This window comes from Sinohyriopsis cumingii, chromosome 11 (genome assembly GCF_028554795.1).
Source record: "Sinohyriopsis cumingii isolate HCF-2022 chromosome 11, ASM2855479v2, whole genome shotgun sequence".
Taxonomy (NCBI): Eukaryota; Metazoa; Mollusca; class Bivalvia; order Unionida; family Unionidae; genus Sinohyriopsis; species Sinohyriopsis cumingii.
In genome coordinates, this window is record NC_142971.1 from 87,491,891 (window position 1) to 87,512,323 (window position 20,433).

The 20,433-nt window shown below is 35.3% G+C and overlaps 1 protein-coding gene across 1 annotated transcript; it reads left to right on the top strand.

The window, feature by feature from the left end:
* The first annotated feature begins 16,244 nt into the window (after positions 1 to 16,244).
* On the top strand, positions 16,245 to 19,978 carry LOC149788917 (uncharacterized). Its single transcript, XM_089975052.1, has 2 exons — positions 16,245 to 16,782; positions 19,409 to 19,978. Exons 1-2 carry the CDS (start codon positions 16,438 to 16,440, stop codon positions 19,670 to 19,672), a joined length of 609 nt encoding a protein of 202 aa, XP_089831178.1. The 5' UTR covers positions 16,245 to 16,437; the 3' UTR covers positions 19,673 to 19,978.
* The last annotated feature ends 455 nt before the right edge of the window (positions 19,979 to 20,433 follow it).

Consider the following 20,433-nt stretch of genomic DNA (forward strand, 5'->3'; position numbering starts at 1 on the left):
ATTTATTATAAGGTCACCAATTCAAAGAATTTGTAACAAACAATTGCATGGTTACAAACAATTATTGCAGTATCTACAAGTATTTTATCAGGAAGGTTTAAACTATAAGCTAAACTTACTCTGAGAAATTTTATATGTGTCATGAAAAGTGAAGAAAGCCAAAACGCAGCAAAGACGATGACATACGCAGTGACGGGGATGGAAGAAGAGAAAAAAATTAGAAGTGTTTCATGCTCTCAATCCGGTCCTTTTCTTCAAAGCATTAACAACCTTGTTGACACCTTGCACTACTCCCTAGTCGGGTAGAAATGAAAGCTTGTGTCAGAAAGATGTCGACACCCTCTTTAGCAGAAAAAAGAATGGAGAACAAATGAAAAAGGAAAAAGTGACCAAAGAACTGACGACTACTTGTACTCCTATAGCTCGTCAGACATGCGTGGCAAGGCAAAATACCGCATGAACACTCTCAAGTCAGGAGGCTAGTAGCGAACAGTGAGTGGTTTACTCACCAACAGCAACAAGATGAATACACCTTTAGCCAGTATTTAATACAATACTGCTCATGTCGATGGCTACATTGGAATTCAAATATTTTACCGTGCAGCAAATTCAGAAGCGTACATAGCAAGATTACGATAATGGTTACAAGAAAATTCGGCGAACACGTTACACAAATCCATTCGAAAAAATTATTTCTAGAGGTTAAGCGAAAGTAGTTGTAATCGATCATCAATGGCAAGCCGATATCTGTAATTGATCATCAATGGCAACCCGATTTAGCCAATGTCTCTCGTATAGCATCGTAAAATCGAGGTTACAAGTATTTGTTTTATGTTGTCGATGTGTTTTCAAAATCTACTAGTATAGTCTGCTTTGACTTTGAAAACAAGTGCAGAATTAGTATGATATTTAAAACTTTGTTGACACTCTACGATGACAAAAATACGTCAACAAATTTCGTTACCAAGCTTTTTAAAAAAAAATTGGAGAAAAAGGAATTTATTTTTCACCACTGAAATTCTTGAAACAAACTTGAAGATCGTTTGTGGAAATGTTTTACAGATCAACTCGCTCTGAAATAACATTGAAGTAATACCGCGTCTGTTTGATTGTAGCTTCATAAGTTATCGACTTTAAAAAGAAGTAGGTCACTACAACATCTCCTTCTCAGTGTTCATCTCTCCAAGAATTATACAGCAATTACTATGGGATTGTTGTGGAGAACGTATTCCAATAAATCAAGTAGTTTTATTCTGCAAGATCACTGTGGTTTATTGTGCTATTGGAGCAGCCTTTGGAAATTTGAGTTATCTTCTTCCCCATACATTTGTTGAAATATACTGACAGTAACAACAACGGTAGCCTCATCACACCAGTCACAGCTCCTCACCCAGTCACATCAGCAACCGTCTTGAACCCTCCTTGGAAAATCGTCTATTGGCTTTAAGTGATTCATCAGTAACAGAATTCATCAATTTAATGAATGGCCAATTGTATTTATCATCAACTATTCACAGTTCTATTGATGTATTTATTCTTATGTTACGTGTTTAGACTCGAATAAACAGTAACACAAGAAAGAGTGAAAACAACAAGCTTTGAAAAATATAATACTTTATTTCCCTGGAAAATTTCTGTAAAAATGAAAAAAATTATGAACTTACGGTTTTAAGAATCAAATCCATAAATAATCAAGAATAATTCACGAATACAATTTTAGAACGAATACAATTTTAGAAGTCCTAATAATAAAATGTTCTAATGATTTCAAGTTTGAGACCCAACAAAGAATCTAAGATGGAAGAAGATGAGTATGATGTAACCTGTTGTGTTGAAGTCTACAGTTCCTTGTCGAAACAAGAAATATCACTCCGGTTTTGGAAAACCGAATAAATTTGTATAAGAGATATCTTTTTTCAAGAATTTCGTATGAGCACACGTATATCTCAAAGAAAAAAGAACCCCTTGAATCTAAAATAATTTGAAATAACTCAAAAAACAAAGGTTATATCGTTTTCTAAAACGCAGTTTCGAAAATCCCCAAGTTGTGACATCGAAAGGGGCGTCACGTGATCGTGTTTGTCACTTACGCCTAGCATGACCCTGACGAAAACCAATCATTTTACTCTAAGAAATAAAATTTAAAAATAAATTGTTTACATCTTAAATCACGTAGTCTCATCATGACCTCGACAATAACCAATCATTTTAAAATAAAAATAGAAATTATTTATGTGGCTTCTAATAATTTTGAATCAAGGTCAGGATCTAGGACAACATTTGGTGTTCATTAAAATGAACAGTCAAGGTCAAACTATTTTGCAGAAAAAAGTATGAGTTCCTAGCAAAACATTATTTTGACATATAATGACATTTAAAACAAAATAAAAAGATTTTAAAACTTACAAACAATTAAATCAGATATATAATTAATAAAATATACATAACATTTTTTCTTGCAATAGGTACACGTAGGAAGAGACAATGATATTTAATCAAGTTTCTCTGAAGTTTGATTTTTAAAAGTTGTGCCAGTTTGAATTTTAGAAGGGCATGTATTAGGCTGAAATACTATTCTGTCAGAAGACTGTTGAGTAGAAGTCTTATTTACAAAAGGAACTTTACGAATTAAAGAATACTCATCAGCAGCTCGAGCAGCATTATCAAGGTTTCAATCTGATGTTTGTCACGATAAGACTTAATGTCACTATGGACACAGTTTTTGAACTCTTCAAGTAATATAAATTGTTTGAGGCTTTCATAATCTCGTTCAACTTTCTTGGCTAAGCACCATCTATCAAATAACTGCTCTTTTTCTCTAGCAAATTCGACATGAGTTTGTCCAGCTTCTTTTTTATAGTTTCTGAATTTTGCTGATAAGCTTCAGGGACTAACTCATAACCCCTTAAGATGCATTCTTTGACCACATCATAGTACCACTTTTGTGAACTGACAGTGAATTGTAGATATAACTAGCCTTACCAGTGAGTACACATTGTAATAACTGAGTCCCTTGGCCATTTAAAATTTTCAGCAACTTTTTCAAAACGAATAAAGTATTTGTCTACTTCATTTTCTCTGAAAGGGGGCACTAATCTAATATTCTTTGCAAGATCAAAAATTAAATTTGGATTTGAAGTGGGAATATGCTTTTCACTTGACAGTTCAATTTCTTTCATTCTACATTGATATTCCCTCTCTTGCTTCTCTTTCTCCAACTGTAAATGTATTTGCTCTTTCATTAACTGTATTTTTTTTGTAACTGGATTTGTTTTTCTCTCCTTCTTCCTTGTCTAACTGCATTTGCATCTGTTTTTCTTTCTCTCTTTCGTCTTTCTCTCTCTCTCTCTTTCGCTCTCTCTCCTCTTTCTCAAAGTATAACTTTATTTGTTCTTTTGTAATAACATTTGTTCTTTTTCTTTTTCAAATTGCAAAAACATTTGTTTTTCTTCTTTATCTTTCTGAAGTTCCAGCTTCCTCAGCTCTAATTCCATCTTGTATTTTAGTTCTAATTCCTTTACTTTTATGTCAGAGTCTGATACAGACTTACTGATCGAAACCAAAGCACTTTTATCCAAATCATTCTTTTCTACCAAATACTGAAACGAAATATTTCTTGTTTCGTTAAGAAAACCTTTACCTCAGAAAGATCGTATTTTCTGGCAAGTTAAATCAATTAATATTTTTTGAAAAGATCTAATTATTCCTGGGTAGGATTTGAAAGAAAGACTTCCACTTTTGATTCATTTGACAAAAGCCCGCCGATTTCACTAAAAAGTTCAAAAACTAGGGGAATTCAAATTTCTAAAACAAAGTTTTCTGAAATATTCTAACCAAAATTCAAAATTATCCTTAGGACGAACGCCCAAGTCTTATGTTACGTGTTTAGGCTCGAATAAACAGTAACACAAGAAAGGGTGAAAAGAACAAGCTTTGAAAAATATAATAATTTATTTCCCTGGAAAAATCCTGTAAAAATAATAAAAAATATGAACTTACGGTTTGATTAATCAAATCCAAAAAAAAAATAAAAAAATTAATCAACGAATAAAATTTTAGAAGTCCTAATAATAAAATGTTATAATGATTTCAAGTTCGAGTCCCGACAACGAATCCAAGATGGAAGTTCCTTGTAGAAACAAGAAATATCACTCCGGTTTTGGAAATCCGAATAATTTTTTTTATAAGAGATGTCTTTTCTCAACAAATTTCGTATGAGCACAAGTATATCTCCAGGAGAAAAAGAATTAATAATTTTGAATCCAAATAATTTGAAATAACTCCAAATAACACAACACTTTCCAGTGTAAGAGCCTAACTGAGATTATTTCTCTAAAAACAAAGGTTATATCGTATTCTAAAACGCAGTTTCGAAAATCCCCAAGTTGAAATCAAAATGGGGGGGTCACCTGATCGTGTTTATATCATGTACACCTAACATGACCCTCACGAAAACCAATCATTTTACTCAAGGAAATCAAAATTATAAAAATTGTTTGCATCTTAAATCACGTAGTCCCATCATGACCTCGACAATAACCAATCATTTTAAAATAAAAATAGAAATTATTTATGTGGCTGCTACTAATTTTGAATCAAGGTCAGGACCTAGGTCAACATTTGGTGCTTATTAAAATGAACAGCCAAGGTCAAACTATTTTCTGGAAAAAGTATGAGTTCCTAGCAAACATTATTTTGACATATAATGATATTTTAAAAAATAAAAAGATTTTAAAACTTACAAACAATTAAATCAGATATAATTGAATCAAATATACATAATATTATCAACAATAAATTATGTTGTTTCATGCCCAATTACCTCATTGAATATAGTTAGATTACAAAGTTTATTGGGAAGTGACTTTGGTAAAAATCATTCATCCCACTCAAAGTCTGGAATGGAGTTGGAGATAAACTCACTTTCCTCGGTGAATAAGTTCAAGAACACTCGGATAAATACACTGGACAACAAATTTTTACAAAAGTCATGTTACTGAAATAAAATTAGTCAATTCTTATCAATTTTTATGTGCTGAACACGAATATGACAGTCAAATTGCAAAATTGGCTCTAGTTTTTTTGTAATCTGCAAGAAATTAATGTTTACATAACGAAATGCATTCCAGTAGTAAAAGGTCAACTGTAATAGCCTACCTATAAAAAATCAAGTCATTGACTACATCTTAGATTTCTTCGCCTGTCTCTTGTACAGCTGTTTGGGAGCATCTCTGAGGAGTGTCCAGCAGTAGTCAGCCAGCATTGTAGTGGACCATTTTCCCTGGTATCTTTGTTCCATTGTTGCGATATCTTGATGAAAACATTCGCCGTGTTCATCACTAACAATACCACAGTTGCTAGGAAAGAAATCCAAATGGGAATGAAGGAAGTGAATCTTTAGAGACATATTGCAGCCAAGTTTCTTATACTTCATCAACATGTCTTCTACTAGTTCCTTATAGTTTTCTGCCCTAACATTTCCGAGGAAGTTTGTAGAAACTAGGCGAAAAGCATTCCATGCTTGTTTCGCGTCACCTTCCAGCAAGTTGTTGAACCGGTCATCTTTGAAAAGCTCTCGAATCTGAGGACCCACAAAAACTCCCTCTTTAATCTTTGCTTCGCTGAGTCGAGGGAATTTTTCATGCAGGTATCGGAATGCTGGCAAAGTCCGGTCAATGGCTTTCACGAAGTTCTTCATCAAACCTAGTTTGATGTGAAGGGGTGGTAGCAAGATTTTCTGAGCCTCAACCAGAGCTGGGTGTTGGATATTCTTCTCTCCAATGGCTACATTCTGCCTGTGAGTCCATTCCTTCCTCATGTAGTGCATTTCCCTTGCTCGGCTATCCCACTCGCATAAGAAACACATGTATTTTGTATATCCTTGCTGCAGTCCCATTAAAAGGGCAACTACCTTCAAATCACCACAGAGGTGCCAGCTGTACTTGTTATACTCAATGGAATTCAGTAGCTGCCTTAAGTTATCGTATGTCTCTTTCATGTGGACAGCATACGCTACTGGAATAGATGGAAGAATGTTTCCATTGTGCAAAAGCACAGCCTTGAGACTCAGTTTCGAAGAGTCCACAAATAGTCTCCATTCTTGTGGGTCATGAGTGATTTTTAAAGCATTCATGAGGCCCTCAATATCGGAACAGAATATCAGATTACTTTCCTTTCTGAAGAAAGGCTCCAATTGCTGGTGGCGCTTACGATATGCAGTAATTGTGACATCTTCTTCTAGAAGATTCCATTGTTGGAGTCTTGATCCTAGCAATTCTGCCTTGTTCTTTGATAAGTCCAAATCACGAATCAGGTCATTTAGTTCTTCCTGTGTTATTCTGTGTGGGGTTGATGATGCACCACAGTGAAAATCTGGATCACTGCATGCTGATGGACCAGGAGAAGAACAGGTCGACTCACCTTTGTCTTCGTCAGATGAATCAAGAGAATATTCTGCTGGAGATTCTGGAATAGGAAGTCCCTCACCATGTGGAACTGGTCTCAATGCAGACGGAATGTTTGGGTAGACTATTCTCGACTTCTTTCGCTTCGTTATTCCGCCGGAAAGAGGAGGAACCAAGCAGAAGTAACAGTCATTTAGGTGGTTGCTTGGCTCTCTCCACACCATTGGGACTGCAAACGGCATTGATGACCTTTTGCAATTCAACCACTGTGAAAGCTGTGTTGTACATGTAGCACAGCATATATGCGGAGCCCAAGGCTTGTCTTGGTCACCAACCTTGCATCCGAAGTAAAGATGATATGCCTTCTTCACTTGAGAATTGATACTTTTCTTCTGGTTGGCAAATGTCACTTCCCCACAAATATAGCAAAAATTGTCCGCGGTATTAACACACTTTCGAGGCATTACTGTTCTTTATTGTACGTAAATGGATAAAATAATAAGTTTTATGTAACAGTAGCTTGAACTGTCTCGCACAATGTCTAAAATATTTTAAATGCTGAACCTATCTGATTGGGCTTTATATAGTACACTGCTTACGTCAGCTTCAGCAGCCGCCTGGCATTAGTATAATAGGCCTACACATGTATAGTACACTGCTGACGTCAACTTACTTCAGCAGCCGCATGGCATTAGTATTGCATTGCATCAGAAAATGATGCAATCAACTGTGGATGATGTGAGCATGATGGTATTATGCAATGTTACATCATTATTCCGGATGTTGCTGCAGTCCTACTGGAGAAATTTACACAGTGAAACATAGAAAATGAGGTATATGAATATCTTCAAAACGAGAGCCAATACAAATTTTTCACGGTTATATTCGTGTTCGGCACACCAAAATACTACAGATTAGGGCCTTTTCAAGTCAGTAATGATTTCACTGTTGACCAGTGATATTAGCCTGGCTATTACGAATCACAACAAGCAGCTTCAACCAATCCCCATCAGGCCTTTATGATATTGCTACACACCCCTTGATAGGTTTTTGACTAGTTTCAATAATTAGTTTGGCAAAGCACTGGATAAAACAAACCAAAGTATACTGGTAAAGAACCGTCATGTTCCAATACCAATATGCTGTCCATCACCTTTTCTTCCAGTTTATTTGCTATCCTGGGTGGAAACATTAATATTGCACCCTGGTCAAAAGACATATACAACAACGACATATTCTACAAGTATTTACCCTATCTAATGAACTTAATTCAATAGTTGTGCATTCTTATGTCGTTGAGTACAACGTCGTAGGAAACTCATGCTCCGTTGCTACGAGTCATCACATTCCTTCGAGTTCCAACTCTTCAACGGGTCCAGGATAGAAGCCATTCAAAATGGGCATACATTGTTTATCACACTACTGGAACCTAATTTTGCCCAGAAATATTGATTGAGATCTAACTTGACTCTGTTTGAAGCGACGGGACATTTAGGAACTAGCAGTATCCATTGCATTTCTAACGACGATTATTCCGGGGTGGGGGGATATGCTTTGTGGGGATTTGATTTCACTGCTGACCAAACTAGCGAGGAGGATCATTTCCACCCTTTAAAATATGGCCAACTCAGGGTGGAACTTCAATTTTCACTGGCTGGTATGAACACATTGTACATGATCTTGTATGCAGACTTCGATTATGCTCTGGAAAACATCAGTTTGAGAGAATAGATCATAGACTATTGAAATCGTGGAACACGAATCCATAGAAGTAGATGAAGATGGTATTTCCTATCTACAACAGCAGTCACAGACCACAATTAAAAAAAGTGAAATATACAGTCATGATACTAAGATGGTCAGAACGAGCACAACGCTGTATCTTCTGCTCTCACTTCAAACCAGGGTACATTGTTATGGTTATCAAAGTCAATCATTTAGGTCATGTGCAACACGAAAACTGTTTAAGGATGAGTAAAGAAGAAGAGGTGGGCTAATATCTTCAAGAAGAATGAAACCTCACCTCAGAAAAGAGGCTGTTGAAAGAGTGGTATAAAAGTTTGAGTGACCATTCTTGATTTCCACTGACTTCTTGGAAATTAAATGCACCGAAGCTCTCTTGCTATAGAGTTCATAGATGACTTACTTGACATATATTTCAAAAGACAAGGTAAAGTGACTTGACAGATATTTCCAAGGACAAGGTAAAATATGAAACCTTGTGACTCACACTTCATGCACTGCTTTATTGGAATCCAGTGGTAAGTCCTAAAGATGAACTTCCTCATAGAAAAACTCAAGATGTTCAAACGTATGTCATAAACACCTTACGACAGTCATCGCCCAGGAACCCATTAGGTAGCCATCTATTTCCCCAACGACCACATGGTGGAATGTTTTGATTCTTATGTATTACGTCCTCTGGAACGCGATATCATCGACTTCATGAGAGGAAATGCTGCATTTACTCGATTCAGTAATATGATATTTTTAAAAGAAAAATCATTATGTCTTGACAATGTTGCGAGTATTTTCTTCATCAACGGAGTCTTGGATTCATAATAAAATATAAACTGACTTGCTTTAACGTGATTTCTCTCTCTCTCTCTCTCTCTCTCTCTCTCTCTCTCTCTCTCTCTCTATATATATATATATATATATATATATATATATATATATATATATATATATATATATATATATAACGATCACAAACTATAATGGTGTTTGTTTGTTTTTTCTTCATAATGCTATCTATTTTCTTCAGCACAGAAAGCTAGTGTGTATCGATGACGAAATGGTACTGTGTTACATGATTAGAAGTCTAGTTTTACTCCACAACACTGGTCGCCTTGTAAATACGTTTATGTTTAATGTTGATGTTTGTACATGAAGAGAAAGGGATTAACCTTGATAGTCCCCCTTCATTCATTATTATAACGCTCTTCACAGGTGACACAGTGCTCTCATCGAAACTAGGTTATTACCAAGAAAAATGTTCTTCATGTAAAGTTTCCCCTTTATGTGATTGACCCCCAATATCTCTTGTCAGTGTTCCTTTCAAATAAGATTAAATTGTTAAATACATAGGAAGGACATATTCCCTATCTCGTGTTCTTCACATCAACTAAAAATTTGGAAGAAATCTTTTCATTAAGAGAATATATATATATATATATATATATATATATATATATATATATATATATATATATATATATATATATATATATATATATATATATATATATATATATATATATATATATATATATATATGTGTGTGTGTGTGTGTGTGTGTGTGTGTGTGTGTGTGTGTTCGCACAGCCATTCTTTTTAGACTAAAATTTTGATACACTGTATTAATGCATGGCGAGTATGCGACATTTATATCGGAAAAGTGATCTGTTATGGTCTCACTGGATAGTTTCGTATTTTGACCTACTTTTTAAGATAGAAAGCATGAACTTAATTATCACAAGCCTAGCATTTAAAAATTCACACATAAGCTAAATCTATAATGTGGCTTAGATTTGCTTTGAGTTAGGCTTGTAAATAGGTTGGCTTGTTGGTGACTGCCTGTCACAGTTAGATGAGCATTGGAGATCAAATGCGTAACTTGGGCTGCAAATGAGCTGCCGAATTGGCTTACGTGTTTATGTGTGTCTGCTACAGAGGTAAATATCTAAAAATCTAGATGGTTGAGGGTGATTAAAAGTATCCTAATCTTTTATAGTACTAGTGAACTTTATTCATGCATAAAGCACATACTGATTCTTTTAGATGCCTTGTCACAGGAAAATATTCAAAATAGCTATTTCTTGTCAAAAATGAGTGCAAAATTTAGGGGTTGGTGGCAGTGTTGGTTCAGTATAAAAACCACCAGTTGCATCAGGAATTAACCTGATTACCGCAGTCAAATTCTCACATGTATGCTTTCTAAAAAAAAATCACTTGTTTTTATTTGTATCTTAAGTGTAAAATTATTCTCATTTTTCTGTAATTGGTCATTGTTGGATGAAAATTCACCAGATAAACTGTCCAGTGAGACCTATGGGGTACGGTATTCGATTTAGTACTACGATGATCTGAGCTGTACATCTGAAAAGAAATCTGGAGACAAAGGAAGAAAGTGCCAGCTTGCCCCCACCACTCTCGCTCCTACCGTCACCCCAACTCAGATACTTAGGTTTACCTGAAAATTGTTCATGTGCTTCTTTTGCTTATTTTGTCATGATAAACTGCCCCTAAAATTCGGTTAAAACATATGTCTTAACACAACCAGTCTATATACCGGTTGAAGGATATGTTTGTATATCTTTTACGTAAACAGTTACAAGGATCCGAGTACAAACATACAAAAATTGAACGGGGTAGAAACCAAAAGTTCTAGATCCATCCTGCCAAAGACGGTTACTTTTAAAAAGAAAAGAAAAACAAACCAAAACAGAAACAAGTCTATTGTGCCATTATATACAAGTACGTTTATTCTTTGTTTATCTTTCTTTCATTCCTCTGTGCAATGGTAACTATCTTGACCTCCTTAAGCCTAAATCTAAAGCTTGCTAGTTAAGACTCATGTTTCAAGCTGATACAGGAAATATGCTGATGTTATCGCAAAGGAATAACTTTGAAAGAAATAAAATTGTCAAAGATGCACTGTAGAAAAATCATATGAAAATAAAAGGGACGTTTATGTCCCGTACTGACGATAAGGCGGACCTGCACACAATCAGAAATGAGCGGTACATTCTAACATAGGAGCAACTTGAGCAGTATACGCAGGAAGAGTAAAAAACAATTAAAAATAAACGTCTGACCCTTGTACGAAAGATCTGGATACTCTCCTGACCTCAGTCTGACAGAAATTCTCTCTCTCTCTCTCTCTCTCTCTCTCTCTCTCTCTCACACACACACACACACACACACACACACACACACATACATACATACACACAGACACACATTACATTTTTTGCGACCGAAAAATCGTACTGAAATATCCGATGCATTCTCAAAACTATGATGTATGCGATTTGAGCTGTCATGACGAAAAGAACTCCCTGACATGTTTAAATTTTACGTACATGCATTATGTTTAAAAATCGCTGTTTATCTCTTGCATAGGAACGTCTAACTAGTGAAGTAAGATTTGACGAGGTTCTAGGATTTTGTTACTGTATAGCAGTGCTGTCCAACCCGCGGCCCGCTGGCTAATTTTAAATGGCCCGCCAGAGCTCTAGCAGCTATATAGTCGTTGCTTTTCAGTTTTCTGCAGCGGCCATCGGCTTCAAGAAAAACATTTTTCAGTGGCCCATGGTGTCATAAAGTTTGGATAGCACTGCTGTATAAGAAGGATGGATTTTACAAAAAACTGTGATAGCAAGGATGGATTTTTACTTTAAAAAACCTGTATATTAAGGACGGATTTGACAAAAACCTGTATAGGATGGGCGAATTTTATAAAAACCTGTTTAGAAAGGATGGATTTTACAAAGACCTGTCTAGAAAGGATGGATTTTACACAAACCTGTCTAGGAAGGACGGATTTGACAAAACCTGTCTAGGAAGGACGGATCTGACAAAAACCTATATAGGAAGGACGGATTTCGACAAAAACATGTCCAGGAAGAACGGATTTGACAAAACCCTGTCTAGAAAAGACTGATTTGACAAAAACCTGTATAGGAAAAACGGATTTTACACAAACCTATCATACTTGTAGACATTTGCATTTTGTCTTAGATGAGATTTAAAAAGTAGTTTTGATTATCATCGTACACTCATGATTATCAATATAATATTTTCATACAAAGTCCATCACACCATTTTATTAAGTGTAACATTTATGAGAATTGAGCAAGGAAAACAACATTTGTGAAATATTAAAGTTAGTAAAACTATTTTAATGCAACAACATATTATTATAATTCGCAAACACTTTCCTGTTGGGACCAAGCTGAATGTACTAAATTCGTAAACACGTGTGTATTGGGATCATTTTGAATTCACAACTTCATTTATGTTGAGACTATCTTGAATGTACTAAATTAACAAATACCTTTGAGTTGGGATTATATTAAATGTACCTAATTTGCAAATACATTTGTGTTAAGACCATGCTGAATGTGCTAAATTAGCAAATACCTTTGTGTTGAAAACATGCTGAATATACTAAATTAGTAAACAATTGTCTGTTGGGATCATTTTAAATTCGTAAATACATTTGTGTTGAGATAATACTGAATGTAATAAATTATTAACACTTTAATTACGCTTAGTGACTTTGATTTACGGTATCCTTAATTTTATCATGTAGTCAGATCCAGATAATAGACGAGTTTCTCAATCGCCGATAATACCTGGTTATCGCATTATCTCGTTAAACTGAAAGCGAGGCTGTTGGTTATAGCATTAGCTCGTTAAACTGAAAGCGAGACTAAGTGTGTATTTCTCATTTCCGTGTATATTATATGAGAACAGAAATATCATAGCCACTTAAGACCACTGAAATTTATTATGTACATGCAATATTCACATTTTTTTAGGCTTTTAAGAAAGACTGAGTACATAAATCAATAAATAGGGCAAATAGCTAATTACGTCCTTACAGCTCAGTATTATGTGTTTATTCCATTCTGGTATCAGTTACAAGAACTAGAGCAGTGTCAAGTGCATCATCAAAACAAATGCAACAAATAAATTACAAAAAGATCTATAATAAAAGTGTTGCGATAATAAAAATCTGTAACTCCGCCGTACATTATTTTACGATGTTCTCCGTGAACGAGAGAGTTCAGAATATCTATTTCAATTTCACGACCTGACTGAAATGGCCGAGCGATGTTCCATTCGGAAATAATATCGGAAGCTGTTGCAGGAATACACATTTATTTGATGTGTTTGGTGTTGCCTGGTATTATGCACTAATGGAACTGATAACGGGGTCTGGTCTGAGGAATTAGGTTTGTAATACAAAATATACCTATTTATGCAGAGCAATTTTTTTTTAAAAAAAAGAATGCTTGGCTAGATTCTTTGCTGCAAGAATTAACAAATATATATGCAATAAAAAAGGGAATAATAATATTTGTAAACATCACATACCTGTGTAGTGTCAAGATGTATTTCCTATATGACATATTCCAAAGAGAAAAGATCATTTAACAAATTTCTGAAACCATTCAGATACACTTGGTTGTAATAATGTTTATTTAACTTTATGTTTTGACAATATTTGAGTTAACATCTCTTAAGATATATCTTATGGGTACATTGTTTTATTAATGACTACCTAAGTATAATAATTTCTGTCTCAAAAGAAAACATTGATTTAAGACATCCAGTCGTGGGTATCGCAAAAGAAAACATTGATTTAGATATCCAGTCGTGTGTATCACATCGTAGCTAGCAAAATATTTTTTTCTGAACAGAATAGATAATAAGCTCCAAACACTGCATTGCATAAATATGTATCTATTGACGTACTAACCTAATCCCACCCACCCCGATGACATTGTATTTTAAAATAAAAGTATGCTGTATGCTAGAAAAGTCGGTACATTGAAAATGTCGAAATTTAATGTGAAGCACAATCTAAAAAAAAATGTCATCCAAATAAAATATCTCAGACACAATCAAATCACAATCAAGCAGTTAAGCAATCTCTCACAGTAACACTCCCCCCACTCAAACATAATGGCTGAAAATGACAGTGCTGATAGTGACACTTTAAACAAACACGCAGTACTTCTTTAATTGACATATGTGTGACTAATGCAACGAAAAAGCCGGTGGCCACACAGCTAGAAATAACTGATTTAACTCACGCATAATGGCGGAAAATGACAGTGCTGATAGTGACACTTTAAACAAACACTCAGTACTTCTTTAATTGACACCGTTATGACTAAACAGAATGAAAAAGACGTTGGCCACACAGCTAGACATAACCGATTTGATGTTATTTCTTTATTGCCAACGCATTTTTTTATTACTTCCGCCATCTTGAATTTCTGAACCCGTATCGGCCATTCGACGGCGCGTGCCTGGCCTCGTTTTCGCAGCATCATGGGAGGCCCAGGTACCAGGCTAGTATTTGATTTGTTTGGTTGGGGTGTTTTCAGCGCATGATAGGCTATACATGACGGCCAGTAAAGAAGAGAATGAAGAACCAGATAAAAACCCGGTAATAACCAACGATCCACGGGAAGCTACTGGCAAGCTTTGTCACATAACCACATTGGCCGAGCCAGAGACTCGAACCCATGCGGACAGAGATGAGATGGCAGTGATCGGCAACGGTGAGCGCTTTAGACCACTCGGACACCAGGAGGCACCACCACCACCAGTATTTGGTGATACGCCTCTGGCAGAGCGCATCACATATGTTTTAATATCAATGACCGACGATGTTCATATTTTGACTTTGTCTCCTTCCGCCTCCATATTGTTCCATGCGAACAAAAGTTTATAGTTCTCACGAATTACGTCCAATGTTTCTTTCTCGACTTGACGGAAAAGGCCGAAAATATTCTGATTGGCTTACACTTCACGGAAAACCTGCCTACTAAAAGTTCTATTGCACTTCCGTCATCCAACGGTTTACATCTTTTTGCTTCTTTTCGAGAAGTTTTGAGATCAAAAGTCAACTCTTACAATAGACAGCATATTGATAGTAAAAAGGGTCTACTGTTTAATGGAAGAGGTGATTGATCAATTTAGCTCCAGCAAAATTCATGACGAATATAAACAGAAATAGCACTGATTTTTTTTTCTTGTGAGAGATATAAATGTCATTAGAACAGCCACGGGATGAGTGGGTGCTGGTAGTGGACCTTACGGACCGTAGCTCAGCCCACCTCAACTCACTCTAAGTCGGGTGGCCTTTTTTAATGCCCGCAAAAATTACGATGCTTTGAAATTTCATAATTTTCCAAGACCCATTTTAAACAAGTTGAAGCTTTCAGATTCTTAACATTTTTCATTTACCGGAAACATTATCCTAACATTTATTTTGTGAAGTTGCTGAATTGTCCAGTCAACATGATTCTGGAGCCATGATCGAACTTTGTTGATTTGTAAGCCATTTAAATAAGCGGCTCTAAATATAGCTGCTCAGAAAACAAACGAATAATATATAAGTACCAGAATACAGGATCAAAGCGTGCCTATCATATCGACCAAAGTGCAATGGACATTAACATAGCTTGAATGAGAAACGTTCGCTTCGATTTGTTTTTTTCTTCAAAGACCTCGAGTATAAATTTTTGTAAGCCTAAATGACACCGAAAACTTCGGTTTTTCAATCCATTACAAACAATGATAAAATATTTTTAAAAAAATAAATTACGGAAATCGTAGGGTCGTCTTACTGATTAATTAACTGTATCACCAAACGATTTTATGAAATAGAATCACAAACGAAATATAAAAAATATCATGAATATGGACACATGTCATAGCAAACCACGATCACTTGCCCTGCATTACGCGCACAGCACTAGAGTAATCTCCACTCCTCGAAATATCTCGTGGGTAAGGGAGAAAGGGAGATAACTTAAAACGGCTGATGACTGTAACTGCACAAAAACTTATTTCGATTTCTTCTTCTTCTTCTTCTTTTCCTTTCTTTAAGAGCCTCCACTTCGTTAGTGAATAACAGTTCTAATTATACACAGGAAACACTTTTGTGAAGAATGTTTGACGTCAGGCCGTACTTTAGTGAAAAAATAAGTTCACAAAATTTATTTTTTAAGAAATACAACAACATTCAAATAAGAGTTCATCCATCACTAAAAAGTTGCAGCTGATAATAATTGTTGCCATTACCAGAGAGATAATAAAGGATTCTTTAAAAATTTAGTTGGCCGTCGTTTGGCATTTAATATGCTTGCAAGGATAGGAGCATTACGGTTTTAAATAGTGATGTATGCGACGGGCACAAAGTTCATCGCCATCTTTAAATACTTAACAACGTTCAGCTAAGGTTAGCTCTAATTCATATTGGTTGCCATCTCAGAATTTCAGTACAATGTGGAAACAGCTGGCATTAAGTCTTAGTGTAGTTTTAATTTCCACTGGAAATGGACTTTGGATTTCAGTAGACAAGCCAGACAACGATTTTACATTTGCAGATGAGGCCGAGACGGTGCAAAACCTTGAATTTCTCATGAGTAAAGCTGGAGAATTTGAAACAAGGCTAACGAAGCACGAGGACATTTCGGACACTATTGTTTCTAAGTCTGAGGCAATGGACCATAAACTTGATTCCATGGTGACGACGCTTAATGATGTTGTGGATAGCTTGGAAAACCACCTACTAAAGATAGAAGGCATGGAGAGACGCTTGACATCACTGGAAGGTCGTCTGGAAGAGGTAAAATAATATACAAAAACACACATGCACGTACTCTACTTCTACAAGAAATACATGCACACTCATATAGCACACCTGCCATCGATTCTGTTTCACCGGAATCATTCCGATTTCGGAACCTTAATTCCGCATTCCGAATATGCTGTTAAAATTCCGAATTCTATGTCTTGAAGTTTAAAACATGACTTCAGAATATAAAAACTGCTTGCAAAACTAACTTGTCTTACGTATTTTTTCTCGTCTCTAATTCTCGAGAACCTGGACAGGACTCCACGAGAGGGTAGCATTGCCATTTTTTTTTCAATGAGAACATTAACATCCATTTGTAAAACTGGGACCTTCGATTAAGCATATATCAACGTGATGGCATTAAGTTAAAAGCATAAGAAGGTCGAATAAATATAGTGTAGGCCCACCAATGATTTCATAACTGTTACTCAACGTTTTGAATGCTGCTTATACGAAGGAAGGGTCTTGTCGTTCAGCATCTACATTTTAACTGAGAAAGAAATGTAATACATTTCGTTTATGTTCGCACTGATCGATCATAATGCAACTGAACAATTGAAGAATCAATGCAAAAACCTTTAGTATATTTTGCCGAGTAAATTAATCGAAATTTCCTTCCGTGTATGTTTTATTTTTTTTAGTTCAGATATTTATATATTAAGATTTTATATGCGAAATAGTAAAAGCTAAATTCTCACTCTCTCCCTATTTCGCTCTCTCTCTCTCAACACACACACACACACACACACACACACACACTTTTTCTTGATTGAGATCCTTGTCTATCATAGAAAGCACATCAGTCAGGCCAGTTTTGTTTCTAATTTATGAATTAAATTTCACCTCATTGAACAGCTGATTACTTCTACACTGATCTGCACTATCAAGATATTTGTTTTTAAAACAATCTTTAATTTGTTATTATTTTTATAATAGATCTAAACCAGGATTCCATAGTTTGTGTCCTTTTACAAGAATATTAATTGATATTGTATTTTATTATAGCATGAAGTTTTATTTATTTGCCCCTATTGCTTTCTTCCTTACTTGTGTTTCATTGTCTATTTCCGTGTTTTGTCTTCGTAATTATAATGTTAACTACACATGCTTGCATTGAAGTTTTCATTGGTTATGTTCATTAGATGCAATGCGGACTACTTTTGCTTTTGTACTTATTTAACTATATGACAATGTTGTGATTGCGAACTGATGAAAACCTGTCGAAGAATTAGTGTATTATATATAGATTTTCATTTTGGTCATGTCTTTTCTGTGTACTTTCTGAGCGAACTGAACCAAAAACACATGTGTCTCCTTGGTTTTGAAATTTGGAAATTAAATTTCCATTCTGTTGTATGTCTCTTTCTGGGCTATATATACTATTAGAAATCCTTATGTACATTACGAAAAATAATTATTTCATAACTAGAGTGTAGTCTAAGCGTTTAGAAAAGTTATCGTATGGACTTGTATAAATGCGACTCTTACATGCAGAATGGTTTTATATGCGTGCAAAATATATTTAAAAAGGCACTCATTCACGTATGTATAAATCGAAGAGACCTTTTTTAAAGTCTGACCTTTAAAGAGAGGTTGTTCCTGCGTAGAGGTGACCATTAAAATAGAGGTGACAGTTTTAATAGATGAGAACACTAAAGTATGTTTGATTATGTCTTCAACCGTTCGACGGCTTTTCATCCCAATAAGATGTCCTTCGTCATGAATTCACTGATGCATAGTTTCTATCGCATACAGTACAAAAATAGTAGTAGAGATTTAACAATACAGCAATACGTGATAAGAATATCGTTATTTTTGTGACGATGCAATATTTCGTATGCACATCTTTTGTGGTTTCTACTCCTTTTTCACCATTCAGAATGTGTCCCCCCACCCTTGAGTCGGATTTAGAAACTTAAATCTATGTTTCGTCACCTGTGACAATCTCAGCCAAATGTCTCTGGTCACTCTTTCATATCTGACAAGAATCTCTTTGGCAATTTCAACCCAAATCTGTTTTTCATCAACCTTCAACAAATGTGATTTCAAAAGATTCTTCATTTTTCCTCAAACGGCTAGCGAATTAATACCCATGATTGAATAAAAAATCTTCCATTGTGAACGGATCATCTTCATCAGTTGTGCCCTTCACTGTAGCCACTTCCCGGTCACCAATCGTAGATAAGGGTCTTATAGAACGTGGGCCATCTGGCATGGATTCGCGACCATCTTAAAAACAACGATCCTACCTCAAATCTGTAAGATACTACAGAAAATTACATCTGTAAACTTTATCCAAGTCGAAGTTATATCAGTCGCAGAGTCCCTAAATACACTCTGACTTTACACCATTTTCTTTGCTCTGTAACAGAACTGTTTTCCTTGTTCGACATTATTATGTCACTGTCATTTGACTATGTCACGTAACAACATCTGCAAGTTTCTGGCTTGCTGTATGTGCAGCTGCAATTTTTTTAAAGAAACTTTATATTTTGTCTATCTGCATTAAATGTATTAACAGGTTCGCAGGAGAATTTCTTTTATCTCGAAATATTTTAGAAGTTTTCAATTACCTCCGTAATTTCTAACGCATACCTAATATTGACTTCGTTTTCAGAATTCTTCGTTGAATACAAATAGAGACTTCAACCCAATGCAAGAATATATCTTTGAACCGGCAAAATATCACGTGGAGGAGGCAGAAGCGGAAATTACGGAACCGAAATTCCAAGAAGAAATAGAAGTCACAGAAGTACCGAAAGTTGTAGAAGGACTGGAGGTCACAGAAGTACCCATTGTTATGGAAGATGCTAAATTCACTGACGAACCGAATATTACGGAAGAACCAGAAGAACTAGAACTGGACGAAGAGAAAGAATAAATGTTAGAAACCTAAAATAACAAGAAATATGCTAACATTTGCATTAACCTCGCCTTATAGTAGGTCAACATTGAATCATTAATACTTTTAAATATATATTGTCGCATTTTCGTATATACTTCGACGCAAATATTTGGTGACATTTAAAGCTTTTTATAACTATTATCAGTCAGACACTGGAATAAAACGCTGAAAATCTTAATCCTTTTTTAGAATGAACATTGTTTAAGCACGTTTGATCAAAACTCGATTCAAATTATGTAAAATGATATCCAAATTGTAAAAAATAAATTGCAGATACGTTCAGGCTTTCACTTAAACTTAAACATATCTCAGACATTGGAAATTATATAACTGTGGTAAGAATACATGGCAGAATATGCAATGCCAGTATTGTCCCTAGGAGGGGTGTGGTGCAATTTTCGATGCTATTCAAAATATTTTTGCAAATCATATATTGCCTATAAGAATGAATGCTAGTCATCCGTCCGCCGTCGCAGCATGGCTGTAAGGACGATATTTCGAAAGTAATCCAGAAAAAAAGTATTGTAAATCCAACATGACACAAATTAAGTTGACTCATTTCCAAAAACTTGACGAAATTTTATGTTGCACCCCTGCTGCACACCTAGAGACCACGTTGTCAAATAGGCTATGTATGTATGTATGTATGTATGTATGTATGTATGTATGTATGTATGTATGTATGTATGTATATGTGTGTGTGATCTTACTTATCCACCCCTACCCACCCCCGAAAT